The following is an 11,404-nucleotide window of genomic DNA, read 5'->3' as shown; positions in this document are numbered from 1 at the left end:
TGCTATGTTGTACTTAATGTAGTATGAAATGTTCTTTGTAGAAGCCTGAAGGAATAAAGAAGGAATTTGCACTCTTTGTAAATAGTCAAGTCTTCTTTTGAGTCAAAATAGTTTTTTTTTCAAGATGGAAAGTACTTCTTAAAGTCAACCCTCAAGCCAGAGCAGAATGAGCTCCCTGCTCTGGCACAGGCACAGCTATCTCTGCTGTTGTAAATAAGTAATAGTGGTTAGCAATTGGTCTGAGTAGTTCTGGAAACAGTGTGAGCCTCGAGAAAGAACTGGGTGTTAGCAAGGACCAAGGCTCCTTCCCCATGCCAGTATTCAAATACTTCATGTCCTGCAACTGGGAAATTGCTCAAATACTTCAACTGATTGAAAATCTTGTGGTGTGCAGAAAAGCAGGCAGCACAGCTCAGTGACCATACTCAGTGGTGTATCTCTGTGGTGGGCTGGGAGGAAGAAACGCACTGTCTACGCTGCTGTCAGAGAGGGAAGGCAGAGTCTGCTGTCCTGAAGGAAAGCTGCTAACACCGTCCGATCCCCACAAAACAGGAACACTCAGTCGCTTTAGCAGTGCAAATAAGGGGGAGCACTCCAAATACAAGGACAAACATTTACCAATGTTGTAATCAGCTTGGCATATCCGAGTCTTGGAATAATTAAACCGGCAAAAAGAGACCCTGGCCAGTGATGGAGGAGGACATAATTCACTAAAAGGCACTTAGTTAGAATTTAACTTCTGTGCTATGATCCCAACTTCTTATAATCTAAGCATAGGAAATGTATCACTCAATCTGACAGACTTGACAAGGGCTCTCAGAGCAGGCAGGTTTTCAGGGGGAAATGGCTGGTTTCCTCTCAGACCTGGTGAGTATCCAACTTCTTGTCTTCTAGCCCTAGTCACCGATAGCAGCATAATCTTTAAAGATTACGGAAAAAGGGAATCATGCAGTAATAAAAATGAACAGAGCACATGCTGGGGGCAACACTGATTCAGCAATAAGACTGACTATACACCATCTCCATAAAATATATTGGAAATACAAAAGAGAGAGGTTTAAGAGAGGACCTCGGAAAACAGGAAAGAATAGGCATTTTGAGGAAAATGGATAAAAGAGTAGTATGGAAGAGACAAACAGGAAAAAATCTCCCACTGTACTGCCCTGCACTCTTGAGGACATTTGAGGATACTCATCTGTTTACATTGTGACCTGACTAAATGCTGGAAAACATATGTGCTTGTGAAGGGTGCTCTAAAATTCAGTGTACATCACGGGAACGCAGCATTTCAAATAGGAGTTGTTCAAGTAGGGGCTCTGAAGATGCAGATTCCTATAGGAATATAAAAGGGAAATTAAAAAAAAAAAAGGCTTAAGACAGACTTGATTATTCCCTGGAAGCTGGTGAACGAAGTCTCCAAGAAGTTAAAATTGAAGGGAAAAAGGGATTCAAGAAAGGTGTGGCTTCTTACTAGTACAAAAGCAAACACAAACTGTCTCAACAAGGCTTTTATGATTTTTTAAAATTTCTGTGGCTGGCAAAATGAAAAGAATTAAAGACTGCATCCTTTCAGGCTGTTAGTAACAAGGAGAGGAACATAAAGGGATGTGTGGATTTGCATCTTAACAATTTCCCAGCAATTTTGTTTCATTATTGAAAAATATAATTTGTTGTTGTTTTTGTTTGTTTATTTTTTTCTTTATAAAGGCTTTTTAATCATGGAAATGTTAAGATGTAATATCTTATAAATTACCTCATGGTTCTGAAAGCCCTGCTGGTGTCAGGAACTTAGCATGTCTTTCATCATCTTTGGCAGGTTCAATACCGGAAGCTATTGCTAATGATTTTGGTACTAGGAATTGGTGGAACCCACCTGTCTGGTTTTCAAATGTCTGTGATCAATTATACTTCTCCAGTAAGTAAAGCTCTCACAAAAGCAAATCTGTAACTGCTTTTCGAGGGGCTAGGCCTTACACCTCGAAGACGCTCTAAAAAACCTCTTCCATAGTACTATGTGAGTTTATCCCCAGCTTTTTCCCATCCCTTACCGTCATAGTAACTATTACCCAGTTGAATGGAGGGACTATGGAAGCCATGGTGGTTCCTTATACTATTTCTTTTTCTTTTATAAAACATCTCAACATAACGACTATTAATCTATCTTTTTAAAATTATAAACATAATGAAGAACTCTTGTGATTAGTGCCTCAGAGGAATAAATATCTCTTTTTCTGTCCAAGTACATTCAGAAGTTTATCAACGAAACCTGGCTGGAACGATACGGTTCAGCGCTGCATCAGGAGACGCTCACATTACTATGGTCCTTCATCGTGTCTATGTACTGTGTGGGGGGAATGATAGGATGTCTGTGTAGTGGGTACCTGACTGCAAAGTATGGAAAGTAAGTATATTTCCCAACGATTAACTAATTAGGGATGGCACAAGGGAAGCAATTAACTATTACTCACCTAATATAATAGATGTTGGAATTTTCACTTCCCCATCTTGGTGCAGAATTAACTCTACTCACCATGTATAACTACACCTAGGTACATTAGAGAGACAAGAACATGCACCTGTTTCTGATTCCCTTTTCATGGTTTTTGGTGCCATACAATTCCTATACATTTGCTGAAATTTTAGTAAAGAATCACTCTCTGAAATTTCTTCATTGAGCAATAATACCTAGGGAGCCCAACAACACTGCAGGTGTGCAGAAGGTAATAGATATTCTGTAGGCAAAAACTGTTTATTTTTATTTTTTCAATTGATTGCAGCTCTTTAAAAAGGTGCGCAGGTTCATTCCTCTGCAAGAACAGTCAGAATTTCAGCAAAGATTAGCAGAATCTCTCACACCATGTTCAGAATCCTCTTTTTGATCTCAAGGTGGATAGTGAACCTATCTCTCCATAACACTGGATTTGCCTTGTTCAGGGGACAACTGCAGTGTTGGAGATGGGAGCCTGGCCCAAAGGAAAGAAGTGAAAAAGACCGTTCCTTATCAGTATCTACCTTACAGGAATTCTTCAGCCTCACAGCGTGCTCACATGGTATTAGCATAGAAAAGAGGAGTCTAACTTCTCCCTTTCCACTTTCCTGGGAAGACATCATGCCTTTTCCTAATCAGATATCGTTTCTCTATAAGCAATGGATTTTAAAATGTCCATGGTTTAGTCCATAAATCCAGAGGAGAACATGCAGACATTAGTTAACTATGACAAAGTGAAACATGGATCATACCCACATGTTGTTTGCTGTTGCAGGAAGAAATGTCTGCTGTTCAATGATGTGGTCCTAATAGTAGCCACACTGAACACTGGCTTCAGTAGGAGAGCCAAATCCTTTGAGATGATCCTGATCGGGCGCTTCCTCGAGGGCATTGGTGCTGGTAGGACTTCCCACTACTCCATGTTAATGTGACTTGTTTGGGGTGGATACAGAAATCTTCCTGCTGGGAGTACCTGGGCATGCACAGTAACCCCAGTGGAACAAGGAGCAGATTGGGAAAAGGTAAGAAGATCATGGCTCGTGGCGAGGCAGCAGGCAACAAACCCATCGCATAGTCCAGTTTGTTCCCTGGGCAGGGACAATATAATGATGAGCTGTCCTTTGCCTTCAAGAGGTCTTGCTGAGAGGGATATCTGGTGGATTAGCTAAACATCTCACTTAGAGTAGATGTACATTTTCAGCCTACTTACTGTGGAGGACATACAGCAAACAGTTCAGGAGGGAGATGAGAGAGCTACCTTTGGCTGAAGGTGAAATGGAAAGGGACCCTCTCTCTTATTTTCTATAGCTTTAGTTCTCTTTTGTCTTCTCTTTAGGAATACATATGAATGCCCATGTTCAGTATGCAGGAGAGATCTCACCTAAGAAGTTGCGTGGATTTGTAAATGTGACCTCCTCTGTGTTTCTTGCACTAGGAAAAGCTGTAGCAAGAATTCTTGGATTACGGTACTTGTGCTGCTCCTTCTGGTCCTGTCTTCTATTTGTCTTCTTTATGGCAGGAAAGTGCTGTCCTCCCAGTTCTAGAAACAGACGCTGAAGGTGGGCTTTTACTTTGCTTAGCTACAGCGGTCAGAAAGGAAACGTCTGCTCCATGCCAGTCACTGAGGTTCCCTTGTCAGTCTCTGGGGAAAGACCCTTCTCTTGAGAAAGGAAGAGTCCCTCTCTGGAGGTGCAGTCTCTGCTGAAGTTAATAAGAAAAAAATATGTATATACACTCTTAATAAACCTCTGAGACCTGATAGCTCTGCCAATTTCTTGATAATCTCATGCAGAATTACTATTTTGGTTCAGACAGCTGTTGTGGGAATATCCAAACTCCACTGGTATTTAGAAAATACTCAAATTAACAGAAAAATCTCAATCTCGCAGTAGAACTAAGGTATCAGTCTGTTTTCCTTTTCATAATCTAAACATCTTTTATTTCAATTTATTCTTTACAGGTATATCTATCTATATATACATATATAGATAATATATATACATATATAGATATAGTTTCCATTTTGGTAGTTTAGGATCCAGAAAATACCAAACTAGTTGTATAACATAACTGTATTGGCCTATACATGCACTCTTGTGTGCCTTCATAGAGATCTTTTAGGAACTGAAGACATGTGGAATGTGCTGTTGTCCTTCTCTGGGTTGGTGGCATTGATTCAACTGCTCTTTTTGCCATTCTTTCCTGAGTCACCTCCCTATCTCTTGCTTCAAAAAGGAGACAAGGATGGTTGCTTGAAAGGTAAGAGAAAATTTTAGATCCCTAATTTGTTAGACTGTAACTCTTGGGAAAGTGAACCTAATAGAGGGAATTAGCTTTTGTATTGTACAACTACAGATTTCCTAATAATTACATGATGAGAGATTTTGCAAAGATCATAGCATAAAATTGTATTACTCTAGAAAAAGAGAAGTCATCAGAAATATTTACAATCTCCCTTTAAATACTACAACAAGTTCAAAGCTGTTTTCCAGGACAGTCTCAGCATGTTCCAGTAAACTGTGTTTTGGTTCTTTGCTCAGTGACTGATGAATCAAGGAATAGACTCAACTGCAAATGACTAGTGGATCAGAAGATGGAAGAATATACTTTGTTCTGTCTCTTCTGTAGCCATGAAGCAACTCTGGGGAGAAGAGAATTATCACACAGAATTTGATGACATGATGAAGGAAAAGGCTGTAACAAAAGGCACCAAAATAATGAATGTCCTAGAGGTGCTGAGAGAGCCATCCGTGTATCCGCAGCTGTGTACCATGCTCCTGCTTTTACTGAGTCTGCAGCTCTGTGGCCTGAGTGCAGTTGGGTATTCCCAATATCCATGCTTATATCCACTGTTAAGTGCTCAGGGGCTTTGCAGATGAGCAGCTTCTGTGTAACAATTGTAAAAGGCCTACCAAGCGAACTGTTGGAATAATTATGTATGGTCTGCTATGACTGAAATCTGCTTTTCTTTTCTTCACTCCCTGTCTTCCCTGTCTTGTCCCTTCCCTTTTCCTCTTTGCCATAACGTCTTTCTCCCATGCCTTACAGGCATTATGATCCTTTCAACTCTTCTTTTATTTTCTTCTTCTTCTTCTTTTTTTTTTTTTTCCCCTGGACTTTCAAATCCCTTTTCTCCATCTCCATTAGCCTTTCATTTTTTCACATCTCAAGCAGGTATATCACCTCTGCTAAGCCCCAATAATATACTGTTGCTATTACAGTGGTGACAAATATAGTTTCAAGTGATGCTGGATAAGCACATATTACATCTATTGACTATACTTCATTTTAAAAATGTTTCTTATTTATCAGATCACCTTCTACACCTCAGAAATTTTTCAGACAGCAAACCTCCAGGAAAGCATAATCCCATATGTAGCTCTAGGAGTTGCGATCTCTGAGCTCATCTCCATCATCTTCTGTGTAAGTCAGACCCTGCTGGGGCTTTAAGAGTTCAAGTACATGTGATTAGAGTCTATTCTCCTTTAAAGTAAATGAATCTTCACTTGGTGAGCCAAAGGATTTTTCTGTTGCACTACATAAGTCTGTAAAGTGGTTGATACTGTCCCTGCCAAATTTCTTTCCATCTTTTAAATCTTTCTTCCTATCTTCAATCTTCATACTTTCTTATAAAAATATGTCTTACTCATACATATATAAATATCATTCAAAGATAAATATTTTTGCTTATTTCCATATATTTGTATATATATATTTTTTGAATGGAATCATAACATGTTTCTATTGACTACAGCTTTCATGAAAAAGTAGCTGCAATGCTCAGGCAGCGATGGTCATTCATAGCATTAGAGAGGCTAGAAGGAACTCCATGAATAACAAACTTGGTACTAACAAGGTTTCTGTTCTCTAATGTAAGAAGAACCGAAGAAGAAAGCTTGATCTGCTGCAAGGCTCACAGCTGGACTTGGCCATGCTTCCAGTGATATGTTTGGTTTTTTTCCTACCCCTCAGAGCTCCATTATCGATCGTTTTGGACGCCGGATTCTGCTGTGGGGTGGTTATTTGTTGATGGCACTGATACTGGTGTTGCTTGAAACAAGCCTTCTACTGAGCGTAAGCAAATGTCTCTCTAGGGGTGGACCTGCATCTGAAATCTTTGTGCAGGACAGCAGATAGTCAGCCTTAGTTCTGACATCCAAAAGAGCAGGTCAGAATATCTTCTAAACACAAATTCACAGCCCACCTTGCAAGGCCTTTATTTTTGTCCTGTCTTGTATTTCATCTTTTTAGTCAATCTTTCAAACAGTCAGTGAAAAACATTTTGTAAAACCATCAGCATGGCATAGCTTTCCTCCAGCTCTCTGCCTGCCTGATCTCTCTGAACCTCTCTTGTGTTGTTTGCTGCCCTTCGAACCCCTAGATGAGCATCTCTGTTGTCACCATTCCCATTTGCTATCCCATGCCCCCTGCAACAGAAGCAGTGTGCACTGCCCCTTCCCACCACCAATTTCCACCCTCGATGCATGTGATCCAGCTGGATACACAGCGTGCAGCTCTCTAACTCCTTCCAGCCTGGATGGTGGAAAGGAGTGAGGAACCCAGTGTCATGCCTTCCATATTTCCAGTGTTTCGTACTGCATTGCAATCTTTGTCTCAGCCCACAAACTAACTTCTGTTTCACAGGTATCTTCTGATTCACATGATTTAAACCTTTCTCTGAAGTTGTCTAAGTGAATCAGATAAGGTTGAATCAGTTACACTTTTCCCCATGCTGTAATTATCTTGGAATTTGTTACCTGTTTTTCAGACCAGGGTGCAGTTTAACTCACCTCTGTAGATAGGACACTGCAGGCTACTTTTGGCCTTCCACTGTATTCAGTACAGAGAGATAAGTAGTTGTAGTGAGCACCCATTACAGAGCCCAGCATCATGGGCTTTTTCATCAACATCACTTCTCCTGTATGTTTAGATCAGCTGTGCTATAGCTATAAAATTAATTGTCATTCTCATCCCTCCTTCTGCCCTTGTCTAGGATCGGTTCCTCTGGATGCGTTACTGCAGTGTTATTCTTATCTTTTTATTCATCATCGCCTATGGAATAGGACCGGGTGAGTATAACAACACAGGTAGCAACAGTAAACCTTGGACCACGAGGGAATGCACAGGCCATGGATGTGTGGGAAAAAACTAGACTGTGTAGACATCTTCGTAAAGCAGCAGCTTAGTTTGGACTGATGGGGGAGCTCCAACTTCTGGTGAATTAATAACTTGAGGAACGATTTTTTTTACAAATTACTTCAAACATTTCAGGCCCTGATGTATCAGGACTCTATAGCCTCACACTGAATTGCAGGTTCAAGGCAAAGAAATACTTGTTAAAAATCACTAAGACTTGATTTGGAAGGTGTGAATGCTGTTCAGTGCATGCAGGCTCATCTGGTCTATCTCTGTGTCTGCCCAAATGCAGAGGTAGCCCCCTCTAAAATTTCAGAGTTTTCTCAATTCACCTATAAAATTCAATTCCATTAAAGAATACTTGATAGCTTACACAGTCTGTCTCTTAGCAGTTCTTTGTCTTTTCTCGTCTTCTCTTAATCACCTACATCAGTAATGCCAGAACCAAATTTACAGCTCCCTGTTATGATTTCACTCACTTGAAAGCAATATTGAAATTTCCATGTCTAAACATGAATTTTAGGTATGCAATCTCCAAAATCAAATGCCAGTCTTTACTATTTTAAGGGCTGAATATGAGGACTATGAATGTCTTGAAAACCTAACAGAATTCCCATGGTAACAGAATTCCCATGGGCAGTGGAGAGAGATAGACCCTTAGGGCCATTCATCCCCATATTTGATACGTCTTAGGTGGATATAAAGTGCATTTCTGGGGTGTCCATCTCTCTCCATGGACCGTTAGAGAGGTTGGTGGGTGAATTCAGATAGGGGTGGCTGTACTGCCCAAATTTACATGATCTCAAAGCAGCCTGACTTTACTGGGGCACTGTTTGACCAGTGACTTCAGTTTATTCCATTTGAGTAAAGTGGTTAGCTAAATGTCCACAGGAGAACACAAACTACACAGCAGTGTTTTTGATTGCTTTTATGTTTTTTCCTCAGCTGGAGCCGTTGCATCTGTCATGAATGAAATCTTCACCCTCTCAACAAGGTCTTCTGCTTTTGTAATTGGTGGAATCGTCATTTGGCTAGGCCTCACTTTCACTGGAATGCTTTTCCCCTTTGCTGTTGTATGTAATTTGATTCAAATCTTCTCTTTGACTCTCTCAATTTAAACTGGTTTTCTAGGCTGGTCTGGACAGGAAGCGAGATGAAATCCTTGTAGATGATCAAAGCTGTGAATTCCTTATTATTACTGGCACGTGGAGGCCATTCATATAAAACACTTCCCAAGATATCAGACATCCCTTGAGAACAGACTGAGAAGATAAACTTATTCCTCATTTCATAGGGCAAACAGAATTTACAAGAATCTGTAGGGGTAAGTGTTGTCAGGGAAATCACTCATCTTACTCTGTTTTTGTCTCCAGATGGTTCTTGGTCCTTTTTGCTTCCTCATCTTTATTGCTGTCCTGGTCACTGCAGCAGTTCTCATCTATCTGTTCCTCCCAGAAACAAAAGGGAGGTCAATCCCCGAAATCACAGAAGAATTCAAAACACGCCAATTTAAGAAGAAAAATCATTGGACGGTGGAGAAGAATGCTACTGAAGAAAGGACATTCTGCACCAAGCTCTGATAGGCCACCATAAACAACTTCCACTGACAAAAAGCTGTGTCTCAGAAGCGTACTGAAAGCTAACCTTTAACATGAACTTTTCTCAATAAAATATAACATAAAAAGTAATCCACAGATAGCTTGTTATTAGTCCAAGTAGTCCTATTTTTGGTTTTGCTTTTCAATGCCTCCTTCCTATAACAGCTCTGTGGCAGGAAGATATTCATAACCACGTACACTTTTCAGAACTGGCACGGGGAAAACATTTTCAGGCATACCACACTGATTTTATTTCAAGTCTTTCTCATTTGCTATCATTTTAAAGAAGTAAGATTTATCTCAATGCTTCTTGCTTTGTAAGAAAGCTCTGCTCAGGATTAACAGCAGGATGAAACACAAACATAACTCCTGCAGACAATTTTCAAGTCATCTATTTATGATACCTGTAAAGGACCCAGTGCTGAGGATGAACACTGCAAATGAACAAATGCCAGGTAGAAAAACAAAAGGAACTCAATTTTGTTCTATTTTATTTACCAGAAATATTCAAGCTATATGTCCTGTTTGTTTCTGTAATGACTGTCAGGGCTCAGCCCTGATAAATGACTAATTGGCATAGAACCCTCACCTGCATCCTCTGGAGCAAACTGGCTGCACCCTCCATGTGTAGCAGTTGTAGCAAAACCTGGAGCAAGTTTTTGTAGTGTGAGCAAGGAGGTCACTGTTTAGCCACAAGGATACAAGGCAGTGCTGAGAGCTGAGGACCAGAGACTTGGAGCGAGACAGGGAATGAGACACTTTGCGAGAGTACCGCGAGAGCAGGCCCTTTGAAAACTCAGCCCACTTTATAAACAATTAACTGCTCAAGACAAGAAGCAGAAGCTGCAGTGGCAAACGTCTGCTAGCTGGGTTCTGGATGAGGACACACCACACTTCACTAGTGCCCGTCAGCAGGCAGTGCTGCACTTCACTGCTGTGCTCCACAACCCCCGGCACTGCTGCTGGCCCGGCGCTGTTAATCCTGCTGACCACCGCAGCATTTAATCCCTTCCCTCCCCAGACTCTTCTACCTTCGTATAAGACTATCAATTAGTTTTCCATTTTCTGTCACAGATACAAATGGCATACCAACAAATGCCTCATGTTTAGTAGGACCATAAGTCCTGTCTGTCCGCAGTTTAACCATTCACATTAATTGTTATTGTGCTGGAGCTCTGAATCAGTGTCGAATTTTGGAGAATTTTCTATTTAAAAATTTCAAACAATGTACTTTCTACTTCTAAAGGAATAGCTGCAGAAGAAACTCTGATAATAAAGCACCAGTGCATGTTCCAGCAACTAAAACCTGATTTAGATTTTATATTCTTCTGGCTAAATGAAATCTGCCAGGCCTTCAGCACATAAAGAAGAGAGAATCCTCTGTTGTCACCTTGGTCAGTGCCACTTCGGCTTTGCTGGTCCTTTCACAGGACCCAGTGCCAGCAGCAGCACAGCCGGACCACTGCAGAGGGACCGCTCATCTGTGCCACGCAGCGCGCAGAAGCGGGAGCCTTGAAGTCCTTTCTTCCTCTCTTAGGAGCTCCAGCCAAGCTCACTCTGATTTAGCTCCACTGTCTCCTGTAAGAAGCCAGTCTTTCGTGGGCAGTCTTGCTGGGCACCTTCACCGCCCAGCTGAAGGATCCTCCCCATTTCAAGCATTCATCCTCCCAGGATCTGCCAATCCAATATGCCAAACTGAAGCCTGTTCTCCCCAAAGCTCGCTATTGCTGCATCTCTTGCAGTTACTGATAAACCAGATCGTACATGATTAACTCACCAATATTAATGTTTGCAAGTTGTTTTAACCCCATGCCAAGGCCTCTTGCTTTCTCATACCTCTGCAAGCAACATCTTAAATGGCTGTTAACTACTCACTCTGCCCGTCTTTTACCCAAAAGGAGAGATAAAGCGAGAAACCTAGTATTTTTTTCTCTTGTCTTTCTCTTTTGTACTACTGCTTCAGTGTCACTGCCGTGGCCACCACCTCCAAGAAGAAGCTGGCAATTCAGGTGCCATCCAGCCTTCCTTATTTCAGTGCAGGCTCATGCATCGGAGCCAACATCACTGTTACAAGCCTGCATCCAATGAAACTGAATACAAGAAGAGGCATGACAGTGGGTCAGGGTTATGCTTGTATTTTTCAGAGATTACATTCTGTAAATATTATGGCTTCAGTAGCTGC

The 11,404-nt window shown here is 41.1% G+C and overlaps 1 protein-coding gene across 1 annotated transcript; it reads left to right on the top strand.

The window, feature by feature from the left end:
- The first annotated feature begins 843 nt into the window (after positions 1-843).
- Positions 844-9,366, top strand: LOC121079822 (solute carrier family 2, facilitated glucose transporter member 11-like). The gene is made up of 12 exons (XM_040577573.1): positions 844-867; positions 1,817-1,915; positions 2,241-2,401; positions 3,264-3,388; positions 3,825-3,954; positions 4,599-4,747; positions 5,117-5,304; positions 5,801-5,911; positions 6,461-6,562; positions 7,482-7,557; positions 8,570-8,697; positions 8,998-9,366. Exons 1-12 carry the CDS (start codon positions 844-846, stop codon positions 9,202-9,204), a joined length of 1,500 nt encoding a protein of 499 aa, XP_040433507.1. The 3' UTR covers positions 9,205-9,366.
- Positions 9,367-11,404: the final 2,038 nt, after the last annotated feature.

This window comes from Cygnus olor, chromosome 17 (genome assembly GCF_009769625.2).
Source record: "Cygnus olor isolate bCygOlo1 chromosome 17, bCygOlo1.pri.v2, whole genome shotgun sequence".
Taxonomy (NCBI): Eukaryota; Metazoa; Chordata; class Aves; order Anseriformes; family Anatidae; genus Cygnus; species Cygnus olor.
This window is presented reverse-complemented; position numbering and strand designations above follow the sequence as displayed.

Coding starts and splice junctions, on each gene's coding strand:
- LOC121079822 (XM_040577573.1), top strand. CDS start 844: ATGGCTGGTTTCCTCTCAGACCTG. Junction 2,402..3,263: donor CTGACTGCAAAGTATGGAAA/GTAAGTATATTT, acceptor TTGCTGTTGCAG/GAAGAAATGTCTGCTGTTCA. Junction 7,558..8,569: donor CGCCTATGGAATAGGACCGG/GTGAGTATAACA, acceptor TTTTTTCCTCAG/CTGGAGCCGTTGCATCTGTC.